We start from the raw sequence: 21426 nt of genomic DNA on the forward strand, positions 1-21426 counted from the left end.
GGCTCCTTAAAAGATCAGGCTGGCGATAGTCGAGCCAAGGATTTTGCCGCGCTTCAAGCATATAAATCACACAATCACTTCCAACAGCCTCGTTCCACCAAGCTGCGAGAACGCGCTTGAGTCTCCAACGCCCAATAGTATGTCAAAGATCGACAACCCTGGAATAAGGTAGCAGGGCCAGCAAGCACGTTGGCGGCAACGGTACAGCCTGAAACTCCATTCCCGGCTCGCAGCAGCAGGCTCTCATGTCGTCCGCCGAAATAAACGAAAAGAAGAAAAAACCTGAAAACTGGTATTAAGCCCGAAGCCCCTGCGTCACGCCTTGCCTGCACCACGGAATCATTGGTACCTACGTTGGAGTCTTTTCTTCCTCCACTTGGGTCTGTAATCTGAAGAGGGTTTTGGTTTGAGCATTAAGCAGCTTGGCAAGTAAACTTGAAGGCAGTGAGGAATATCCAGAACGACAGAGCCGTCATCTTAACCCTTTCTACCTCACCTGAGAGGCAAGTTGATAGGCGCGTGGAGTTGGCATCTGACTCCATAGTATTTGGAATGATTCTGTCCACTCTAAATACGAAATCAAGTAAGTATGTCGGTAGGCATTCTTTTGCGCCTGTAAAGCCGGGAAAAAAACCACCACATGTCGGTAGGCCTAAGGAGGTAAGTAAGCTGCGTAGAAGAGCTGCTACCTTGCGAATATCTTTGTACATACATGTAATTACCTTATAGTAGTTTACACTATCATTTACGTATCTCTCCGAGTCAACCCTGTTACTAAGGCTCGTATGACACATATAAATCCATGAATTACTATACTCTACTCTGAAGGCTGTATAAATGTGTGTTAAAGAATAAAGAAATATCCAGATTCAGACTTCCAAACTCCCACTCCCTCTACCGCAAACCCATTGTTACCGCCTATGCACTTCCTCCTCCTCCTCAGCAGCAACCTCATCTCCATCAATCCAAATCTCATGCCCATCTCCCTCCCAAACAGCCCAACTCGCCATCACCCCCAACACCGCAACACCAGCCAACCCCCACCACACAGCACCCACCACTCCGCCCTCGAGCCCCCGTCCATAAAGCCACCCGCACAACACGGGTCCAATCGTTCTCGCCGCACTACTAACACTCTGCCCCAGCCCGTGAATCGTCCCCAGAACAGACGGATGCGGCGTACAGTTGTTAATCAAAATCGTCTGCCCCGGCAGCGCAAACGTCCGCCCCAGCACCTGGAACAGCAACACCCCGACAATAGCGAACCAAATCGCCGGCCCGCCCTTCGGCCCCGGCGGCGGCGCGGCGTCGGTGGTGGGCACGACGGCGAGGTACGGCACCAAGAAATACGTCACGGGAAAGAAATACAGAAACAGGCGCCACGCCTTCACGGTGCCGAGGTGCGCCGACAGGCGCGGGTACACGAGCAGCTGGAGGCTGATGCCGATGACGCCGAGGATGGCCATGGCCATGCCGACGGACTGCGGGGGCATGCCGAGCCCGCCGGAGAAGCGGAAGGGGAGGTGAGGGGGGGAGGCCGAGGTCGGGGTCGAGAGGAAGACGAACCAGAGGGCGTTGAAGGTGCCGACGTGGAAGGCGAGGAAGAAGTGCGCGGAGAAGGTCATGAGAACGTTGCGGGTGAAGATGCGGCGGAAGGGGAGGCGGTGGCGGTACCGGGGCCGGGGTTTTTGTTTCGGTGGTGGTGCGGATTCCGGGGAGAGTTCGACGTCGACGTCGGTTGTGCTCGCGGAGCTGGAGTGGAGGGGCGTGTAGGCTGCGTCTGCGTTGCTGTTCAAGCCTCTTCGTCGACGAGAAACGATTCGACGGACGAGGGAGGCGATGCTTGATCCTACGCGGGATCCGAGGTCCGGGCCCTCTTCGCGGAGGGCGTCGTGGGTCTCTTCGAGGCAGAGCCAGACGGAGAGGGCAGCACAGGAGAGGAAGATTGCGCTGAGCAGGTTTGGCGTCGCATAGGGGTACTTCCGGAAGAAAGCAACATCACCAAACAAGGAAGGGTAGCTCCCCGCCGGATCGGAGAGGATACCTCCCAGAATAGGCCCGATGATGACGCCAATGTTGAAGGTCATGGGCAGCAAGATGAAGGCGCGGGCCTGGAACTTCTTTTCGCGGACGATTTCGCTAATCATTGTCCGCAGGACGCCGACGTTGCCGTTTGTCGCGCCGCCTAGACAGCGGAAGAAGAGGGCCTGCGCAAAGGACTGGGAGAAGCCGAAGCCGATGCAGGAGAAACAGGTGCCGAGGAGGCCAATCATGAGGACGGTCTTGCGGCCGAAGCGCTTCGAGTCTGCGAGGCGGCCCCAGATCATGGCTGTGATGAACTGCGCTGCTGTGAAGGAGGCGTGGAGGATGCCGGCCTGGCTTGAGATTACTGAGTCGGGCAGCGTTGGGTCGAACCATTTGAGTTGGTAGAACATGTAGGACTGGAGACGGTGTTAGCGGGTTGGGGGGGGGGGGGGGTACTCTCAAGACAATCCTCTCTTTCATAAGGAATTATGTGTGATAACATTTTGGTTGTAACACGTTCTGGAACTTTGCGCCAGAGGCACTCAAATGAGACCAAAAATATACATACCTGAAGAGAAGTCTGAACAAGAGGCTCACTTAATCTTGTCATCGTGATCACGAACAATTGCTGCTTCTTTGGCAGATCGCGCCAGGCCACGGGCGGTGGCTTCTCAGGTTTCTTGACAAGAGGTAGCGGCGGAGGCTTGGGGGGCGCATTTGAGAGTGGCGCATCGGCAGCCTCCACCGCACCGTCGGTCTGGCCCAGCATCATCGGCGTGTCCTCGTCCGCATCGTCGTCTGAGTCTGAATACTCCCCTCTTTCGGTGTCGGCATCCTCATCATGGTGCTGGAGCACCAGCTCGTCCTCCGTGCGCCGCGGCGGCATTGTGCAGGGGCCCCGGTGCCAAGGTTTTGGTATTGAGGTCACAGTCCACCGTTGAAGGATGACAGGGAATAACTGAGGGTGTATCTCGTGGGCCGTCACGAGTGAGTATACACGTGTCTACGTCAGAGATGTAGTGACGGAAGTCTTGTATTCTACAAGTTTGGACGCTTGCGAGGCACACCGGAAAAGGAACTGAACATACAACCTATCCGGCCAAGGATGAGTGGAGGAAATAATGCTGACAATAGGTTGTTCAAGAGATGAAGTTGGAAAAAGCTGGGCCCAAGTACAAAAGATCAAATAGACGTCGGGGAAACTCCGCCCAGGCCGGCACGGGATCGAGCCGTGCGGCAACAGGCGAGCGCAAGAAAAAAAAGAAACGGAAACAAGTTGCCGCCACTTATCCTCACAAGGGCAAGCATGTAACAAGAGTCAGCCGCTACTGTTCAGAAAGTCTGGCTCGGCGCGCCAATTGATACACACACTTTATAAGTTCTTGGCATGTCGCGTGTCATGAATGGTCGCGGCTAAGGTACTTAGTTGACCGCTTCACGCGGGTACGTCACGACGGTGAAAAGTCGCAACTTGGCCGAGCACTCAACGGCCGATCCCGGCGCCGGGGAGCCGGGGCGTACCCGCAATTTCTTTTTCCAAGACCGAACCGTTGATGTTGAACGGCGCGCCGGATCCCGTGCGTTAGAGTTACCGTTGCGGAGCTTCTTGGCGTTTCTCCCTCCGGCCAGGCCTGACGGATAACATTCTGTTTGTTCAATTCAAAAGCAAGCGGGATCTGAATCTCTCACCACTCAATAGCAAAGCAAACAAGGAAGACTCGATGGAGAAAGAACTTTGGCAACTTCAGGTGACTGACCCACCGCCGGTCAAACGACGAATGTCGCAATCTGCCGATTCGGTGCCGAAGACCATCGCGCCGTCCGGTCTCGCTCAGCACTACGACTAGCAACCGCATTATTAGTCTAAAACTACTCTTGTTAGCCATCCCGATATCTTTGGGATGAGCAGGCAGTCGTTCATCGAATCATGCATCTTTTGGTATGACACTAGATGTGGGAAATACATTAAATATACAGCTAAATCATAGCATCGAAGCAGAGGGCCATCCGCAAGGACTACCCAGCATTCATTTTCCATTCACTTTCGTTTCCCTGTCCCACACAACGCCAAAAAATGCAGACAAGTTCCATGTCAAAGTCGGAGTGACACCGAGCCAGTGGTTTACACCATCTCGCGCGGTTGGTGCGCAGAACCCAAGTCGTTGTTCCGGTAGTCGCGGCTACCGCTCCTCTCTTTTGTCGGTTGCGTGGGATCTGCCACCATGCTTGTCAGACCGACGCTTTGGTGTTGATGAGAAGGCGGCTGGTAGGCAGGAGGAGCGGCACCGGTGTATGCGTAACCGCCTTGCGGAGGTGCTTGTCTCCAAGGCTCCGGATTGTACCCGCCCGTTCCTTGGTTGCCGAACTTAGCGGGCAGCCGGCCGCGGACCCACTTGCCTCCGAAGGTGAAGAACAGCGAGACCAGAAGCATGAGGATGATGAATGCAGCGAGGAAGTAATTGAATCGGCGGTTCAAGGCAAAGGAGAAGCCCCTGCACATATTAGCATATTGTAAGGACTATTGAAGGACGTTGGACCTACAAGAATGCGTTGAAAGTGCCAAGAGCAATCGTGATGCGACCGAGCCATTGGTGAACAACCTTGTATGGTGTGTCGCGCTGCGTCTTCTTGTACTTCTGGTGATGCAGAAAGCCAATGGCGAATTGACCCAAGAGGAAGCCAACCACGATGAAGCCGATGATCTGATGTGCTGACTTGAAACCACGAGACTATCCTCCACATTAGCATCAACGCCTCTTCAATCCAAGTTTACGGGGACTTACACGTGAGTACCAGAAGCTGGTCAGGACACCGAGCACGAATCCAATGAGGACGATAACCAGAGCAACACCTTGGTTGAGGGCGTGCCACCTAACCATGTTTCCAAAACGAAGAAGGATGGCGCCAAATGGAATGAGGAAGACTAAGGAGCCCACCATCAGAACCGCATGGAAGATGGACTTGTAGTCTCTCCGGCCATCGTTGGCAGAGACTTGCGTTGTGCCCTCATTGACGGAGCTGTCCTTGAGCACGGGCGCGTCGCCGGGGCCAACTGTGCGCTTCATGTTGAGTGTGAAGCGGCCAAACTCCTCGTGGAACTTGACAGACGTGTCCTGCTTATTCGAGAAGAAGCTTCCCTTGGGCCCAACAGCATAAATGGCCTTTTGGTTCTCGTTCGAGACATCGATCCATCCTCCCACCCAGCTCCTGCAGTGGGCAGTGCATCGCGCACTGAAGTACATGGAATTATTGAACACACCCGTCCCGGCAAGAACGTCCCACTGCATATTATTGTAGTACGTCGGCTCGTAGTTTCCGTAAGCTATGCGAGGTGAGAAGGTGACATTGTTGCCCGTCTCGTCGCGATAGATCATGAAGATCAAGCTACCGGCCATTTGATCCTGGCCGATGCCAATAGCGGCCCATGTGCGGTCGATGGGGGCCCGCATCGTGAAGAAGATGTCCTCGCCGCTGTTTTCGGGGACGGTGAAGCCAAAGGCGACATTGTTTTCCGGGGCGACAAAGGTCGATTGGCCGAGATCATCGTCTTTTGAGCTTTGTGCAAATGTGCATGTCGCAAACGCGGCTACGAGAAAAGTCCATGTCAGTGTCGGGTTCCTGCTAGGTTGACGAGGATGGCGATGAATTGTCCAGGATGTCTAATCAATGTGTATGTCTGTGCCTCTGAAAGAAGGAATCTCTGTTGGATTGAAGCTGAAGGATGACGCCCACCCTCGTTGCTGGACTGGGTCGCCAATGGGGAAACGCGCAAATAAGCAGCTAGGAAACTAACCTGCAGCAAGGGCAGCGCGCCCAAGTGTAGAAAACAACATCGTCGCAAGTCAGTCTGTGGTCGTGGCGGCCGTGGCGCCTGTCGATTATGCGAAAACAGTCGTGAACGAGGTTCGACGTGATGTTTCAACTGGAAGGAGGGAAGAGAGAAAGGAAAAGGAAAGGTTACGAGAAATGATAGCGTCGTCGCCCAAGGGGTAATAGAGGGAGAAATCAGGAAACGCAGATTAAGTGCTGTTTTGGGCGAAGGCAGTCTGTCTGAAAGCAAAATAAGGTACTTGGCAGACGATACACGCGCCTGCGTCAAAATGGCCCGTCTTGGCAAATGAAGATGTATCTTTTTTTCTTCACTCAATAGGTAATTAGGTGTGTCCCTTCCATCGAAAGTAAGTAGGTCTTTTCCACCTTCTTTAGAGAAAGACAGAGCAAGGTAAGGTACCTTCCGGAGGGATGAGTAAGGTTGCCCGCTGTCCGTTCCCCGGTTCCCTTCCATCTTCCCGCCCGCCGGCCTCCCACCTCGTACCTTTTCTTCCTCTCCCTCTTTCTCTGCTGCTCAGTGTGGTTTCTTCCCACCCAAAGCAGCCGTCTCACCCGCCTACTTACGGTTCTATTGCTACTTTATGCTTGATTAAAGCTGGGCAATTTCATCACCAGCAACACCCCGGCAACCATTTGGCAGATCAGGCACAGCGGAGCACCCAGCATCAACTAGGGCCGTCGCGAGTGGTCGCCATTTGGTCCATCCACAGGCCTCCAGGGGCAGCTAACAAGGCCACCTCCTGCCTCTGACCCAATCAGATCATGTCTTTTACAGAAAGTACGGAGTCCCCTTTGTTCCCCTGCTCCTGCACCGTTACGTCTTACTCGGGGCTGGATTTTAGCTTTGGGGATATCCCCGCGCCCCACCTAGTCCCTCAGACCTTCACCATTGGACAGCATGCAACTGCGCCTCTGTTTACCGACACCGAACACCTCGCAGAATTCCCACCGAGTTTCCCCCCTTTTTTCTCTCGTCTATCGACATTCGTCATTCTCCCTCGCTTGACTGCGGAGAAAAGAACGACCAGAAGACAGGGCGATTGGCAGCAGGGAGCGATAGGCAGCAGGGAGCGAATTATCGGAATGTCATTCCAGCCCCCTGGCTCGAAACATTCTCCAGCATCTCCAGAATCTCCAGATATTTTCTTCTCCAGCCACTAGGACCCTGGCCTGGATCTGTCTTTTCTCGCCTGTCACCAACAAGAGGCCCTCGCAGTTGACATGTTGACTGATACTGCCCGATGCTCCCAAGATAACGAGCGGCGTGTCTGGGCCAAAGCCATTGAGAGCATTGTCAGCGCACTGATTGGCCGTCGTCCCATCTGCTTCAATGCTGTATGGTTAACAGCCTCGTCTTTTCCCTCCACGACCAATCAATACCCAGCTTGACACCACCTCCAGGTGCAAACTCGTCTCGACTCTTGACAGCGACAGCACACGTCCATGCTTCCAGCAAGCTTAAGCTTTTCGTTTTCGAGAGCGGCACTTCTAAGGTTCAAGTTATGAGAGCTTGCGTGGCTGCTTCCCAAATAGCTTCACGATACGAGATGCCAAAACTCTGACATGTGGGACGCTTACGGCATTGCGGTAAAGACTGACTGTATTTTTTGTAATGATATAGGTACTATCTCAAATCATCAACGCAACTTTCAGTGATCGGACGAGGTAATCGTGTCCTTATCGACCCCCCAAATTGGAAAAAAAGCAAAGCGACAATTCAAAGGAGGGCCAGGTGGCATGGCAAAGAATGGAAAATTCATTGGCAGTCCGGCGACGCATCAGAACAGCTTGTGTTCGAGCGTCATCTCAGACTCGGGCTCCAGACCGACACAAGCGCGGAAGATGTTAGTCAGCGCGGCACGCTGCTTGCTCAACGCGTTGATGACGGGGGTCCCCGGCGGGGTCAGAGGCGCCTTGAGCATGTAGCTCAAGATGCTCAGCACGCTGTGGAAGCCCTTGAAGTCCTTGATCGCGACACCATCCGACGAAGAAGCCTTCCACTGGATGCGCGTCATCATTTCGGCTACGAGCACGAGGTCGATGATGAGCGGCGATGCCAGCAGCGAGTCTTCGCACACGTTGAAGAGCGAGATGGTCTGGTGACCGCCCATGAAGATCTCGGCGTAGTACTCGTCGAGAGCGCGCTTGTTGTCGCCCACGGCCGGCATGTACTTGATGACGACGGTGTGGTCGGGATGCTCGCCTTCCTTGTACAGCACCGTGTTGGCCTCGACCATGTCGTCCACCACATTGGACTTGCTAATCTCCTTGGACCGGAACTGCTTGTGCGAGCTGAGGTTCTTGCCGTCGTTGTTGCCCAGGTGGTTGTAGCTCGCAATGGAAGTCAGCTTGATACCCGCGTTGATGAGGAAGTCGACAAGTGCCGACTTCATCTTGGTCTGACCCGACTTGAAGTCGTCGCCGCCGATGAAAGACCCGTGCTTCTCGGCCAGCTCGATGGCGCCGGGGACGAAGGTGTTCTGCGGGGAGCCGTTGATGAAGGGAACACCCTCAAGCGTGCAGGCGACAGAGAAGACGGTCGAGGGTGAGACCTCCTCGTGACCCTCTTCAATGGCCTTGAGCAGGTTTTCGGCGGTGTCGTTGACGCCCGGGATGATGTCGGCGTATCGCTCCGTGTTTGCGGTCCACTGCACAATGACCTTGTCGAGACCGTTTGCCTCTTTGAAGTCGCTATCCTCACAGTCAGCACCAACACCACCACCAGCAACCAACAATGTCACTTGATAGCCCGCAGAGAAATTTCTTACCGAATGTCCTTGCGAATCTGCTCAACGTGAGCCATGGAGGCCTTGCTTCCGGGAATCAAATTATCGGCCCTGTCCTCCTGGTTGGCAGCGATGAAGTCAGGGTAGTAGATACTTGGAAGCGGGACCATCTCAGCCATCTCCTTCTTGACCTGCATCTTCAACGTTGGCTCCAGCACCTGGGCGCGGTCCATGGCGTCGGCCAAGCTCATCTTGCTGATGTCCCAACCGCCAATGGCCAGGTCGTTGGGGTGGACCATGGGAAGCAGGTCGTGGAAGGGGATATTGACGTCCTTTGCCGTCTCGGCGTCGGTGCCCAGCTTGACGGTGGACCCCATGATGACGGAGCCGTAGTAGTTTGCGGCGCGGGGCCCCTCGCGGGTATCCCACTCAAGGCCGCGGCGGTTGGCGAGGATGCCGGCGGTGACGGTGGTGCCGTTGTTGCCGCCCCAGCCGACGAGCATCATGCCTACTTTGGGGACCTTGCGGTCCGTCTTGAACTCGTAGAGCGTGGTGGTGGGCTTGGCGACGTACTTGCCGGTGGCGGCGTCCCGGGTGACCTTTGTGGTGCGGTAGGTGTACTTTGAGAGGATCTCGTTGTCGTTGTAGACGACGTTGGGGGAGTCGACGGTGAAGAGCTCGCGGTCGTGCTGGGGGTGGTGGGCAAGGTTAGTAGTCACGGCGCCGTTGCCGTTGGTTGGTCCATCTCCGTGCGCGGAGCCCGAGTCTGCCTCTGCATGGGGAGCCATGGTGATTGAGAGGTAGATTCTTGTTCAGTGTTCAGGCGGTAGTTTGGTTTTTGTTCTCGTTGAAGAGAAGGGCCTTTAGAGATCAAAGGCCGAGTCCGCTGAAGCCCCGGGGGCGGCTGAGCAGCGGGCTCCTGCGTACGGGTGATGGACCCTAGACATTGTGGTTAGCAAACGTTTTGTATGAAATGGGTTACGAGAGGTGTTGTCGTGGACAATGAGATTTGATGAGTGACTGAGTGAGTGAGTGAGGCTATACTTACGAGTTGAGGAGGTTGGAAAACGTCTTGACGACGGGGGTGACCGCGACTCGTAAGCGCGATCAGACGATTGGTGAGGGTTTTGGTGTAGGTGGTGGTTTTTGGTTGAAAGGCTTTGGGATCCTGGTGAGACTATTCTCTGTGATTTGTGGTTATGGGATGAAGAGAGAAAGAAGAAGAGAAGAGAAGACGTTCGGGAGACGCGGGTAAGGTGCGGTAGGTATATAGCTCGGTAGGCTGCGGGAGATACAAGATGGTTCGTCTAAAGCTACCTGCGGTGCTTAGATTAGGCCAAGGAGCTATCCGGGACGCCGGCGGAAGGATGAGGAACGGGGGCCGCCTGGCGCTACGTCGTCCGTTGTTGGGAGGGGCGGTGAGACGGGCGGACGGACGGGGTTGAACAATGACAGGCCACCTAGGGACAGCTCTGGTGGAGCTATCTGTGGGTGACAGGAGCACCTCAGTCTTTGGGCAAACGGTTACGGGAACGGCGCGTTTTTTTCGGGTTGAAGAGGGATTACGTTGGGTAGGTCTGCATGGATGAGCCGTCTTGGGATGCGGGATAAAGCGCAGGATATCGCCTGGCGCGGGATAACGTAGACAGATGGACAGACGAACCAACCGGTGTGATGTTTGTGAGAGGGCTTGTACGAGGCCAAGTGTCTGTGATACAGATAAGCTCTGCAGAAGGTTATGCATTAGGCTTATCTTGTCTCTATCTCTTTCTCTATCTGTCCTCTTGTGTGCCTGTGTACACATCCGATGAACCGCATGGCGCGTGGTGTCTTTTTCGTGGTTGGTTTTCACATGCCATGCCGCTTTGGTACACCCGGGACGCAACTTTGTTGCGAGGTAAGACTGTCCAAGTGAACCATGGCGAGAAGACTGACAATTCTGTCTCACCCAGGCTTGAAAGTCCAAACCACATTTATTCTACTACCTGGATCTTTCAACGGTATCGTTCCGCGCAAAAAGCTATCCATAAAGGTGTCCAAAAAAGCTGCGTCGTCGCCCAGGAACCCGACCTAGTGGGATGGCGGGGCACTCAGTTGTCTCCTCCCAGCTGCCCCTCCCCCTCCCCCTCCACCGCCCCCAATCGTTCTGATGTGGACAGTGGGCACGCGCAAGCGAGGGGACGCCTGAACCGGCTACCGAAGGAGGGATGGAGGGGCATCGACCTTCTAATTGGCTCCGAGTCCGTGCCACAAGCGTGATTTCCCCCCGGCGACCTCGGAGCGGATTCTTCGGCTGAATGCGGGGCCCCGTTGTGGGAGGTTGGAGAACCAAGGTATCTGAGCTGGTTCTTGTTCTGAAAGCTCACAATACTTTGGCTTCACCAGTCCATGTTTTCTCAACAAAGAGGTACCTAGCCAATAGTTACAGCAGTGAGACGTAATCCAACCGCGTATCGATGAACCCACCCGTTCGACATCCGCTTCTCCCCTGCCTTCAGTCTGCCCACCACAGAGTACCAGACATCCCGCCGATGGCCCCCCTCGCTACCACCCTCCATCTCGGCTAGTCTTCCGCTGGGCTGATTGCTGTTCGCGCGTGTTCCACTGTTCATCTTCAACCGCATGAATCCCGCATGAGCGTGCCTGCAGGAAGCGCCAGGGTTTCGAGAAGAGCTGTACGGATACACGCCAGCTGCCCTACTACAGGACACCATACACCTACGCTAACGGGCTTCACTTGCGCGTATAGCGTGTTTGTCCCGTGTAAGGATATTCCAGCAAATAGTTTCGTTCCCTCGCACTTTCATCCTCCCGAATAACGAGCGACCCCATCTCGGCCGAGGGACTTAGGCGGGAGGGAGTGTTCTTGACCGCTACTGTTGGGATTTGATCCTTGCCAGCGTGATTGTCCTTGATTGGGTTTGCTAGTGAGATTACACAATGCCATGCGTGTTTCTCTCGGGGTTTGCGCTGTAGGTATCTAAGGATCTTTGTCTAGACTCCAGTCAGATAGACAGATATAGCTGGGAACGAGAAGCAGCCGAAAACATCCGCGTCTTCCGAATGATCTAGACTCGGGCACTTGCGTTCAGGCATTCTAGCAGTAGGCTAGCAAAAGCGTCGTTGAATTACCCTTCTTGGCGAGCTCACGGAGTGTCGGCGTAGGTCATCTTGCCGTTCCGTCCCTGCCGGGATCCCCTTTTACGGAATGGAAACGTCAAAAGGGAACCGCCGAAACCGCGATTTTTCGGCTTGCGGAACCTCGGCCCGAGCAGGCTTCTCTTCAACACCTACTGTAGTCCTTATCGACTTGCTGTCAGTACCCGTAGATAATCATCATCTTGTTCCGCGATAGTATCAGCGGCAAATGCGATTTTGCGCCGCTCCTTCCTTTGACCGGATTGAATGAATATGGTATATGGATAGCGTGAGCTTAGAGACTTTGAGCCTGGAATCCTCGATCCTCGACGTGTTCGACTCCGCGACCTGGGGTTACAGAGTCGAATGTACGCAGGAGACCGTGCTTGGATGAGGCATGTCTGGTATTTTATGACCGTGGCCAGGCAGCCATGAATCTCAAAGCATACCTGGCATGTCGAGGACTTCCTGTACAGGCCAACCCGCATGTGGGCGGAATTCTTGTAAGAACGCAGCGAGGCTGTCTCCCTTACAGCAATGATCTCGCCCGACCTCCCCATTCAGATAGATATACTAGGCAAACTACCTCATCATTTTTGCGATACTGCATTATCAATGAAAGTCGAAACCGTCGCTTGGAACCTTGCCTTAGACTGAGAGGGGGCGACAATGAGTATGAAGTGGTTTCTCAGCCCAAAAGGATAGGCGAATAGCTATATCTACCATGACCAACTTTGAGCGCATGAAACGTACAGGATGATTGCCCTCTTTGGCATGCTCTTAGCCCGTCATCAGCAGACGCCTGCAACTTTCTCTCGGTAAAACAGAAACAGACCAAGCCCGGTGAGGCCGACTTTGCTACAAACCACTGGACATTCAGAATCCCCAAAGCTGGACAAATAAACCATGATGATTATCCATCTGAGCACTTTGAGAGTAACGGCAAGCAACCCTCCAGCAAGTTGCGAGTAGTGAAAAACAAGAATTCCGAAACACAGCTTACCTACCTCTTTCGCCATGATTCTTCTAAAACCAAAGCCGTTCGCCAAGAAGCTCAGCATACCTTACTTCAACCCCAGTGGATGAAGGCGGAAAAATGCAGATAGCCCGAAGAACCTCGTCTCCGGAGGAACACTTTGACACACGCATGCAGCTCTTGTCCTACTTGAATTCTACACCACGCAACGAAAACCCACCCTCAAGATCCATTCGTCACGGAAGGCAAGAGACTAAAACTCTCCGAGATCTCCGCCGGGGTGCAGAATCAACCCGACAAGCCTGGCCATATTCTCCGCAGAAAACAATTCAAATCATCAAAGCTTATCCTGTTTTTGCCCCCTTCCCCATCTCCCTTATCCCACCCACCCGGGCCCGGGGCCCCGGACCACAAACAATGTGCGGAAGCCGAGTGGGGGGTTTCTCAACGGCGGACCCGTATTTCCGAATCCGGAAAAGAAAGAGAACGGGGCTGGCAGAAATCCCATCTTGGGCGTCTCTCAAACTTCCATGAAACATCGCACCCCATCCGCTCTTTTGTAGGAAATTCGGCAGACATTTCGAATCCGCGCAGATGAACTGGATTAGAGAAGAAGAGAAAAAGGAACCCAAGGAGGTGGAACCGAACCTTGGAACTCCGAGGTAATTATCACCATTCTGGATCATTCTGGATTTCGGAAATTCTCAATCTACACACCCACAGGAACGGGACACATGTCACCCCAACTCCGCGCGGCATTCAAGAAAAAGTCAAAAGGGAAGAAGAACGAGAAGGTGGCCGCCGCTCCTGCTATGCCCGGCATTCCCGCTGACGTACACCACACCATCTTCACTAGGAGAGAAGCTTTCTTGACTTCACGCCCCCCCAACCAGCACCTTCACGTCCTAGGATTAAGTGAAGCTTTCTGAAGTTTTTGCCCGTGCTCGCCCGGAACGGGTGTGAATTTTAATCAGCGGGCGGTTCTAGAACCTCATACACCTCCCGGAATGTTGCCATACTAGATTCAATCTCTCCTCAGGACGTCAGTATTCGCAAAAGGTATCAGATTTCGCTAGAAATATCTTCCGATCATCTACGCTATCAATAATGCGTTGCAGTATCGTCAAATCTTCACAGGTCTCAACAAATCTCCAAATAGCTAATCTCTCAGACCACTCACGAGAAGACGAAAATGTGGCCAGCCATTGGAAGAGAGAAGAGAGATCCCTTTCGATGTGAGAAGGGTGCGTCTAGAAGAAAAAGAACAGCATACTTCCCAACAGCGATGACGCCAGCCCAGGCACCGCCCAGGCACGCCGCACCAAAGAGTTCAGACGAAAAGGTACGTGGAAAGTGGGAGGGCCCGCCGGGTTCGCCGAGGTCAACTCGCGCGTTTCTTTGACACGCATCTTACACATCCGAACCTCACATTGGCCACCGGGCAAACACGACGCTGAGAAGAACCGACTATCTGGAACCGGAAGCAGCTTCCTTCGTGGAAGAAATCCCCGAATCGAAATAGAATCTAATAGAGGCCAGTTGAGCCATAGTCTCTATAGGCCTCTGAGAGGGATGAGTAGCAAGCACATTCATGCTGGATAGTGTGGCGCTGCGTAAGCCAGGCCACCACTTAGCAGGATCTACGTGGGTAAAACTTGGCCTCGTACAGGCGCTTCCGCGGGAGTGCCGCAGATCCTCCCACTTCCGCCCGTCAAGCTCCACCCCGTAGCTGGCAGTGACCTTGTGAACGGAATGCTTATTTCTCGAAATCCGAGGTGCTTGCTCGTTTGGGTCCGATAGAAGAGGAAAGCCAAGATTTCCCTGTTCGGAGGCAAACACAGTCATAGTGGTAGTCGGTATTCGAGATCACAGAAACCAGTAGATGAGGAGAACAATTTTCAAGAACCACAAAGCATCGTTATTTCATCAACACTTCTATGTAGCAGGACTATAGACAAATTCCCAACGTATCCACAGGATATCATGTAAAGGATGGAATGCAATGATACAAGAGAGAGAGTGAGTAGCGGGCAATGAAGCCAGAACTCAGTCTGTTTGGACTGTTTAACCCCCCCGTTCGACGGTTGTTAGATCGCAGCACCAATGCCCCTGGCAAGGCTACTCGATAAACCCAATGCGTCGACACCGAAATATGTAGATGGCGACCTTCTTCCCTCCCTGCTGCGTAGCCGTGCGCAAATTACTTGTCCGATGCTCGGAATAAAGTGCGAAACCACTTTAGGCCTTGAAGTCGCGGGCGGAGCGGCGCTCGGAGCGCTTCTTGAGGTTGAACTCGACGGCGCGCTTGCGGGCGGCGGTGGACTGGGTGAAGGCGACGGAGCCACCGAAGGGACCGGCGAGGGCGGCGTTGCGAAGGCGAGCGACGCAGACATTGCTGGCGCCACCGACGTTGGCGTCGCAGGTCATGCCAGCGGGCATCTGGACCTTGACGGGGAAGTCCATGGTGGAGGCACCGGAGAGACCGCCGATACCGATACCGGGGACGTTCTGGGTGACCTCGGCGGTCTTGAAGGCAGCGGGGTCGGTACCGCCGGAGGTGCCGTCAATGTCGGCCTTGAGGGGGCCAGCACCGTCCTGGTTGACCTGGTGGAAGGTCATGGAGATGGTGCCGTCGTCGGCGGTGGTGGGCATGCCCTGCTGGGCGGCCATACCGGTGGCAGCCTTGACACCAGTCTCGACGGTGCCCTTGGGGGTCTTGGTGCCCTTGCCGGCCTGGCGGGCGGCGATGTTGGCGTAGCGGCGGGCGAGGTTGGCCTCGTGGATCTCACGAGCAGCCTTGGTGGCGGTTGTGTTGCCGGCGGCACCGTTCATGAAGGTTGCCATCATGGCGGCGGCATCGACGGGACCACCACCCTGGGTGCGGCCAAGAGCGGAGGCCTTGGCGGTGCCGAGCTCGCGGTCACGGATGATGGAGGTATCGGCCTCGGAGCCGCAGCGGGGAGAGGCGCAGTCACGGGGAGTGTCATCGATCACTGGAAAATGTTAGTTGAAGTTCTTCTGTCTTGATGTGGTTTGTTGACTTACAAGAGAGACCGGGAAGGTTGACGCCGTTGGCACCCTGAACACCGTCGATGACACCGTGGGCAAAGACGTTGGTGGCAGCGAAAGCCGCGAGGAGGAGAGCTGAGCCGTACTTCATTTTGGCGGTTGAAAAGATTGGTGAAAGTTGAGTAAAACTAAGAATGTGTACTATTAAAGTGTAAAAGGCCGTGTAGGAGCTCCGGGCTCGTGTCGGAAAGAAAGGCAGATGAAAGAAGGCTGAAGTGAAGATGAGATGCTGATGAGAAGGGAAAAGATGAAAGTTTGACCGGACATGCGAGTGATTCTTATACAAACTTGTCGATACTCTGGATGACAGGTCTTGGACAGTCTTGGGAGACATTTGATGGGGCTTGGCAAACTACGGGCCCATCTCCCAAGGCCAGGGATTGCGGCCGTTGCGTCGTTCTCCTGAGTGAAGCATCTTGCCGCTGACTTCTCACGAAAGATCAGTTGAAGCATTGATCTGACGACTGGACGACGCAGGCTGTGTGCACCAGCAAAGACGAGCTTCCCAAAGATGCGATTGGTTTTCGATCGTTTCGAAGGGGTTTGCGGGTCCTGAGCGATGGCCAGGCGAGGGAGAAACGCCACGCGCCAGGGAGTTACATAGACCGAGTCCAGTTTCCCTCCGGCAAAGACGGCGAGAATGGATCATGCAGGAACAAGCTATTGGTGATCTCGGACCCGATTGGTAGATCTCTGAAAATCATGGTTGTGGGGGAGCGAGGAGGCTCTCTTCAGGAGTAAGGCTAAGGAGTCTCCACGGTTGTTTGGGGCTCGGCGTCGATGAGGGCGACGATGATGTCGGACAAGGTTTAGCGGCGGGAGCGTTCCTGGGAAGGACAAGGGCCATCCCATGTCATTCTGCAAAAGATTTGAGAACGACGCTAGGATGGTGTAGATCCTCAAACGTGAGGCGTGTGAGGTCGCTGGTCCTGACCAGCGAGCTTGGGCCAGATACGCCGCTGACTGATTCTGATGGAGGTTGAGACGGGCCCAAACACCACGGAATTCGCGAGAGAAGCGTCTCCATTCGTGTTCAGGAAGCTCCGGGAGGCAAGTGGGCGCCCCTCAGGTACCCATACTCCGAGTACGGGAGAGCGTCGAGGCCATGCCACCATGCCTTGTTGGGTAAGGGCCCCGGATCTCTCGACACAGCTCGACTCACCGTGGCCGGGTTCCACTCAGAGGCGGAAGGACATATGAGGTAGAGGCTGAGAGTGCGTAGGCAGAGATTCTATCCGTACACAAGGTAGATAAGACTCCGCTTTCGTTTCGGTCTTCGAAAAGAAGACGGATAGACTTAGATTGTGGTCCCTTTCTCCATAGGGAGCTGGGTGGATGTTACTCATGGAAGCTAGATGACCTGCGCCCGAGGTGGTGGGATGTTGATCAGAGGATAGTTCACGACAAACTTCGAACCGTCATCGAAGAGACGTGAACGACGTGCCATTGTGACATTCCCAGCCGGCCGTTGACATGGCTTGGCAGGACCAGTAGGCGGGACGAAAGCTCGGCAATGGGATGCCGTCTCGACTCGAGTTGTGACAAGCCTTCGACGAGCCGATTGACAGCCCTTGGCGAAACTCTAGGCAAAGAGAGGCGCGAACTCGGACGTCGGAGGAATTCCATGTTTCGTCCACGATGCGCACGGTTGTTTTCCCCTTTGCCCTTCCCTCTCTGCTCTCTACGCAGTTTAGCCGACTGAGGGCCCCGGCAAGGTGGACAAGGTGGTGTAGTCGAACTCGACGGTGTGAGGGACTGAGGAGTGGGATCTGCCGGTAAATCCGCCGCGCAACAAAGCAAGCATAACCAAATGGGGATGACGTCGATCGGCGGATATGCTTGTTCTGAGGGCTGTGCAGGCCACCTAGCTCCCTTTTGCGACACAGGTGAGAAATCTGCAGCCTCGATGGGTCGCAATCTGAGTTTGTTTAGTTTTGGTGATCCCCAGACCTCGACCTGGTCATGGTGGGTTCCATCTCGCTTGTCTCATGAATTGTCATTGCTGCGCGCTCGTCGGGTTTGGAAGCCATGCTGATCTGTGAACTCCTTCGCCGCATCATCGCATTCTCGCTTTCGGTGTCTAGACGGTCTTTTTCATCGAAGTTCACCAGTGTTAAGGCTCCCCATCGATCAGTGCAATTCTTCCGCAATATGCGGATGAGTTTCGTCAACCAGATCGTGCTTGTTGCTTCAAACCCGGCCCGGGTTTTCAGATACACAAATCTTTCCAAGCTCGCAGTGGCAAGATGGAGAACTAGATCGTTGGGTTCAACGCGTTCGTCATGCTATACGCGTACTATGAACCCCAAAGTCCGGTTCGGCGTGCTCGACGATGATCAGGGTAGCCCAGCCAAAGATCTCACAAGGACCGGGAACAAGCGGTGACCGAGGCATTCTACCATGAAATGGACATGCTCTGGAAGACGACCGCCGGGAGCACGTTGAGGTTGTCTAGCTTCGTGCAACACACGAACGGAGCTATCGGGTAGAACGGGTCCATCGGTGGAGGCTAGCAGGACAAATAAGACGAAGGGGGCCTCCTTTGGCCATTGCTAGCATCTCATTGTCACGATCCGAGGTCTCTTTGCCTGTAAGGTTGCATGTCTTGGCTTCGTCCGAAGTACGAAGAGCACTGCGCCTCGAAATTGCTTCAATGAGACGGAGACCGAAGTGGTGAAGGGACGAATAGCGCGAATTCTGATTCAGGTGCGACGATTTCCTGACAAAAGGCGTTGAGTCTAGTGAATACCTTGGTTGAACTGAACCCTGTTCAACTTTCGGTAAGGAACCCATTCACTCAGCGCGGCATAAGGATCATCGTCCAGATCCCCTTGCTTTGGAGCATCATAGCAGAGGAAATATCGTCAAAGGTGAGCCGTGCATGCTTTTGTGTAGGCGCCTAAACGACGAACGCGTCTGGCTCGTCTCGTTGTCAACGTCTGGCCGCCAAGAGGGACGTTCTTCACAAGTTCAGACTATCGTGAAGCTAGAATCATCCCGAGATGTATGGACGTTCTTGAGCAAAGTCTCGATGCAGCCCGAATGACTGTAGACACTTGCGATTACCACTAAGCAGAAAGTATCGTGAACATGGCCACAACCTGAACATAGCCAGAGTCTGTGTAACCTCAATATCCGCAGGCGGACCAAAGCAAGAAGGTGAACCACGTGTGCGAACGAAGATGATGCCGTGATGGATTTTCAAGACCAGCAGTGACCGAGGTTGTCGAGTTTGAGGGTTGTAGCTGCAACAACGACTCTCGTGACGTTGTTCTTGGAAGAAGATCACATTGCCATAGAGGGCAGGAGGAGAGTGCAGCCACATAGAGCTGCAGATGGCCCCAGCGAATAAGGTCAGCAAGTGTGGATGCCATCTGCCCACCAAGAGTGTCTCCCCTGAACGGCCCCTGCCACTACCGGCGTTAGCGCCTTTGCACCCCCCAGTGGCCCCTTCTGCGCCTGCTGGGCCCTGATGACTTCCGCCACCCGCCCCTTTCGAAGCCTCCCGTCCCGAGACCGTCATTCGTCAACCTTCATGTTTCACTTAACGACTAGAGCAGGCCTCTTTTCTTCAATTCTTCTCACGGCAGCCAATCCACCGTCTCTAACAACAATACCCTCCAACAAGAGAGGTGTGGCGCATGAAGTTGGCAGCCATGGGCCACAAAAGACCAATCATCATTGATCGAGAAGGCCTTCGAAGCGTTGAAATGCCGGCCACGTTGACTCTATCCCGTTGCCAAGAAAACGATAACTGCTCTTCTATTGCCCTCACCATTTTTACCAAGCGTTGATAGCAAGTTCAAATGCCCATAGACTGGCTCGCATATGAGCCTGCATTCATAGCAGCCAATACTAGACTGGTCGATGGATGTGGCAAAGCTGCCCGTCTGGACAGGCATCTCAAGCCTTCGAGAACCCCTCTCCGTCTTAATCCCACCTACCTGATCTCCAGGTTTCGCCATGACCCAATCACACGAACACGAGCCGTCACTTCGACGGCAACAGTCCGCAGAAACATGGCTCTTGGGTGCCATCGCTCACATGTCGGACCGTTCCATTACGAGGGGTCATTCAGCTCTAGATCAACACGCGCTTCTAGATTCGGTCTGTTGGCCTCCCAAGGTCTTCGTCCAGAGTGTTGGCATGTGTCCGATATGACTTTTGATTCGCCAACCCGTCCGAGATGTCACTTTAAGCTATCGCCAGGCCCCTGACGGCTGAAAAGTTGCTGTGCTTGATTACCTTGATTATATACTAGCTGGAGGGAACCTCAAGAAGATGACGATCCTGATTCCTCCATCTGTATCCGTTGCTGCCATATCACTATGCGCGTTGCTTTCTTTCTGCCGGCCTTCGTAGGCGTTGTCGCCGCGGCGGCTTGTAACGGCAACGACGCTCTCTGCGCAAAGAAGTATTCCGACGTGACGTTTGTAGGATCTCACAACAGTGCCTTTGTTGGCATCACTCCGGCCCACAATCAATATGTGTCGGTAACGGACCAGCTCGATCTGGGCGTACGTTTCCTACAAGCTCAGACCCAGAACAAGGACGGACAGATCCAGATGTGCCATACGGACTGCGCTCTGTTAGACTCGGGGCCCTTGTCCAAGTATCTTGAAGAGATAGACACTTGGATGGAGGCGCATCCGCGTGAGGTGGTCACCTTGCTTCTCACGAACATTGACGCAATGCCGGTGACGCAATTTGGCGACACTTTTAAGAGTACGGGATTGGATAAGTACGTCTTCAAGCCTGGGGAGAAAGTGGCTATAGACCAGTGGCCTACACTTCAGACTTTGATTGATGACGGGACGAGACTGGTCGTTTTCATGGGTATGTCTTAAAGCATCTTTGTAACTCATCAGCACCGACTAAGTAAGACAGACTATCACGCCGACACGAGCAAAGTCGACTACATTCTCGACGAATTCCAGTACTACTGGGAAACTCCCTTTGGGGAGACGAATGCGGATTTTCCCAACTGCAACATTGACCGGCCACAGGGTGTAGATCCTAATGGCTACATGTATCTTGTAAATCATTTTCTCGACATTGAGCTCTTCGCGGGCATCAAGATCCCCAATCAAATCGAGGCGCCAAAGACGAATTCCTTGTCGTCTATCGACAAGCAGGTCAACTTGTGCAGAGGGATGTGGGGGAGGACAGCGAACGTCGTTTTGGTAAGTCTCTCTGTTTTCGGACACCGAGTTGGTCGTATTAGCACCGCGTCAATGTCTAGTTTGTGTAAGGCTGACAGAGAAAAGCTCGACTGGATCAATATCGGCGAGGCGATCAAGGCACAGAGCCAATACAACGCTTGAGAAATCACCAAATGTTTAATTGATAGGTCGGGAGTTGGGAACTTTCGTTAATGTCATAGAGTGAGCTGCTTGATTTTGGGAGCATGCAATTGTTGGTCTAAGGCTTTCGAGGGGCGAGGAGTACTCCATGTTGGCATGCTTGTCGCTGCGCCGCCTGGATTTTTACTAGAAAATTATCCTCGGAGAAGTTGAAATAATTTCGAAGGGCGCGCAAGTGTAGGAATTATTATTGGCGTAAGGTGAGGGGCGACACTCGTACCTCGAAATAGGCAACCTGACTGTCGGGAGTGAGCGAAGCCACGCTCGGTGTCCCAATCGGGCAAGTCACTTTTCTATA

General features: G+C 54.0%; 5 protein-coding genes across 5 annotated transcripts; 1 reads left to right on the top strand and 4 right to left on the bottom strand.

Annotated features, from left to right (window-relative positions):
* Nucleotides 1-911: 911 nt before the first annotated feature.
* HER10_EVM0002947 (major facilitator superfamily transporter) lies at nucleotides 912-3401 on the bottom strand (the record flags this gene model as incomplete). The annotated part of the gene is made up of 2 exons (XM_035472638.1): nucleotides 2594-3401; nucleotides 912-2441 (listed from the first exon to the last, which is right to left on the bottom strand). The coding sequence occupies exons 1-2, from the start codon at nucleotides 2909-2911 to the stop codon at nucleotides 912-914; spliced, it is 1848 nt and encodes a 615-aa protein (XP_035338134.1). The 5' UTR covers nucleotides 2912-3401.
* Nucleotides 3402-3851: 450 nt separating this feature from the next.
* HER10_EVM0003623 (uncharacterized protein) lies at nucleotides 3852-6161 on the bottom strand. The gene is made up of 4 exons (XM_035473291.1): nucleotides 5819-6161; nucleotides 4809-5611; nucleotides 4567-4754; nucleotides 3852-4517 (listed from the first exon to the last, which is right to left on the bottom strand). The coding sequence occupies exons 1-4, from the start codon at nucleotides 5856-5858 to the stop codon at nucleotides 4148-4150; spliced, it is 1401 nt and encodes a 466-aa protein (XP_035338202.1). The 5' UTR covers nucleotides 5859-6161; the 3' UTR covers nucleotides 3852-4147.
* Nucleotides 6162-6348: 187 nt separating this feature from the next.
* Nucleotides 6349-10261, bottom strand: HER10_EVM0009867 (myo-inositol-1-phosphate synthase). The gene is made up of 2 exons (XM_035479339.1): nucleotides 8625-10261; nucleotides 6349-8547 (listed from the first exon to the last, which is right to left on the bottom strand). The coding sequence occupies exons 1-2, from the start codon at nucleotides 9368-9370 to the stop codon at nucleotides 7635-7637; spliced, it is 1659 nt and encodes a 552-aa protein (XP_035338781.1). The 5' UTR covers nucleotides 9371-10261; the 3' UTR covers nucleotides 6349-7634.
* Nucleotides 10262-14639: 4378 nt separating this feature from the next.
* HER10_EVM0002446 (uncharacterized protein) lies at nucleotides 14640-17503 on the bottom strand. The gene is made up of 2 exons (XM_035472157.1): nucleotides 15742-17503; nucleotides 14640-15689 (listed from the first exon to the last, which is right to left on the bottom strand). The coding sequence occupies exons 1-2, from the start codon at nucleotides 16097-16099 to the stop codon at nucleotides 14935-14937; spliced, it is 1113 nt and encodes a 370-aa protein (XP_035338087.1). The 5' UTR covers nucleotides 16100-17503; the 3' UTR covers nucleotides 14640-14934.
* A 2590-nt stretch (nucleotides 17504-20093) lies between these two features.
* On the top strand, nucleotides 20094-21089 carry HER10_EVM0003003 (uncharacterized protein; the record flags this gene model as incomplete). Its single annotated transcript, XM_035472693.1, has 3 exons — nucleotides 20094-20601; nucleotides 20653-20948; nucleotides 21033-21089. The coding sequence occupies 3 exons, from the start codon at nucleotides 20094-20096 to the stop codon at nucleotides 21087-21089; spliced, it is 861 nt and encodes a 286-aa protein (XP_035338142.1).
* Nucleotides 21090-21426: the final 337 nt, after the last annotated feature.

This window comes from Colletotrichum scovillei (assembly GCF_011075155.1).
Source record: "Colletotrichum scovillei strain TJNH1 chromosome Unknown Contig00001, whole genome shotgun sequence".
NCBI lineage: Eukaryota > Fungi > Ascomycota > Sordariomycetes > Glomerellales > Glomerellaceae > Colletotrichum > Colletotrichum scovillei.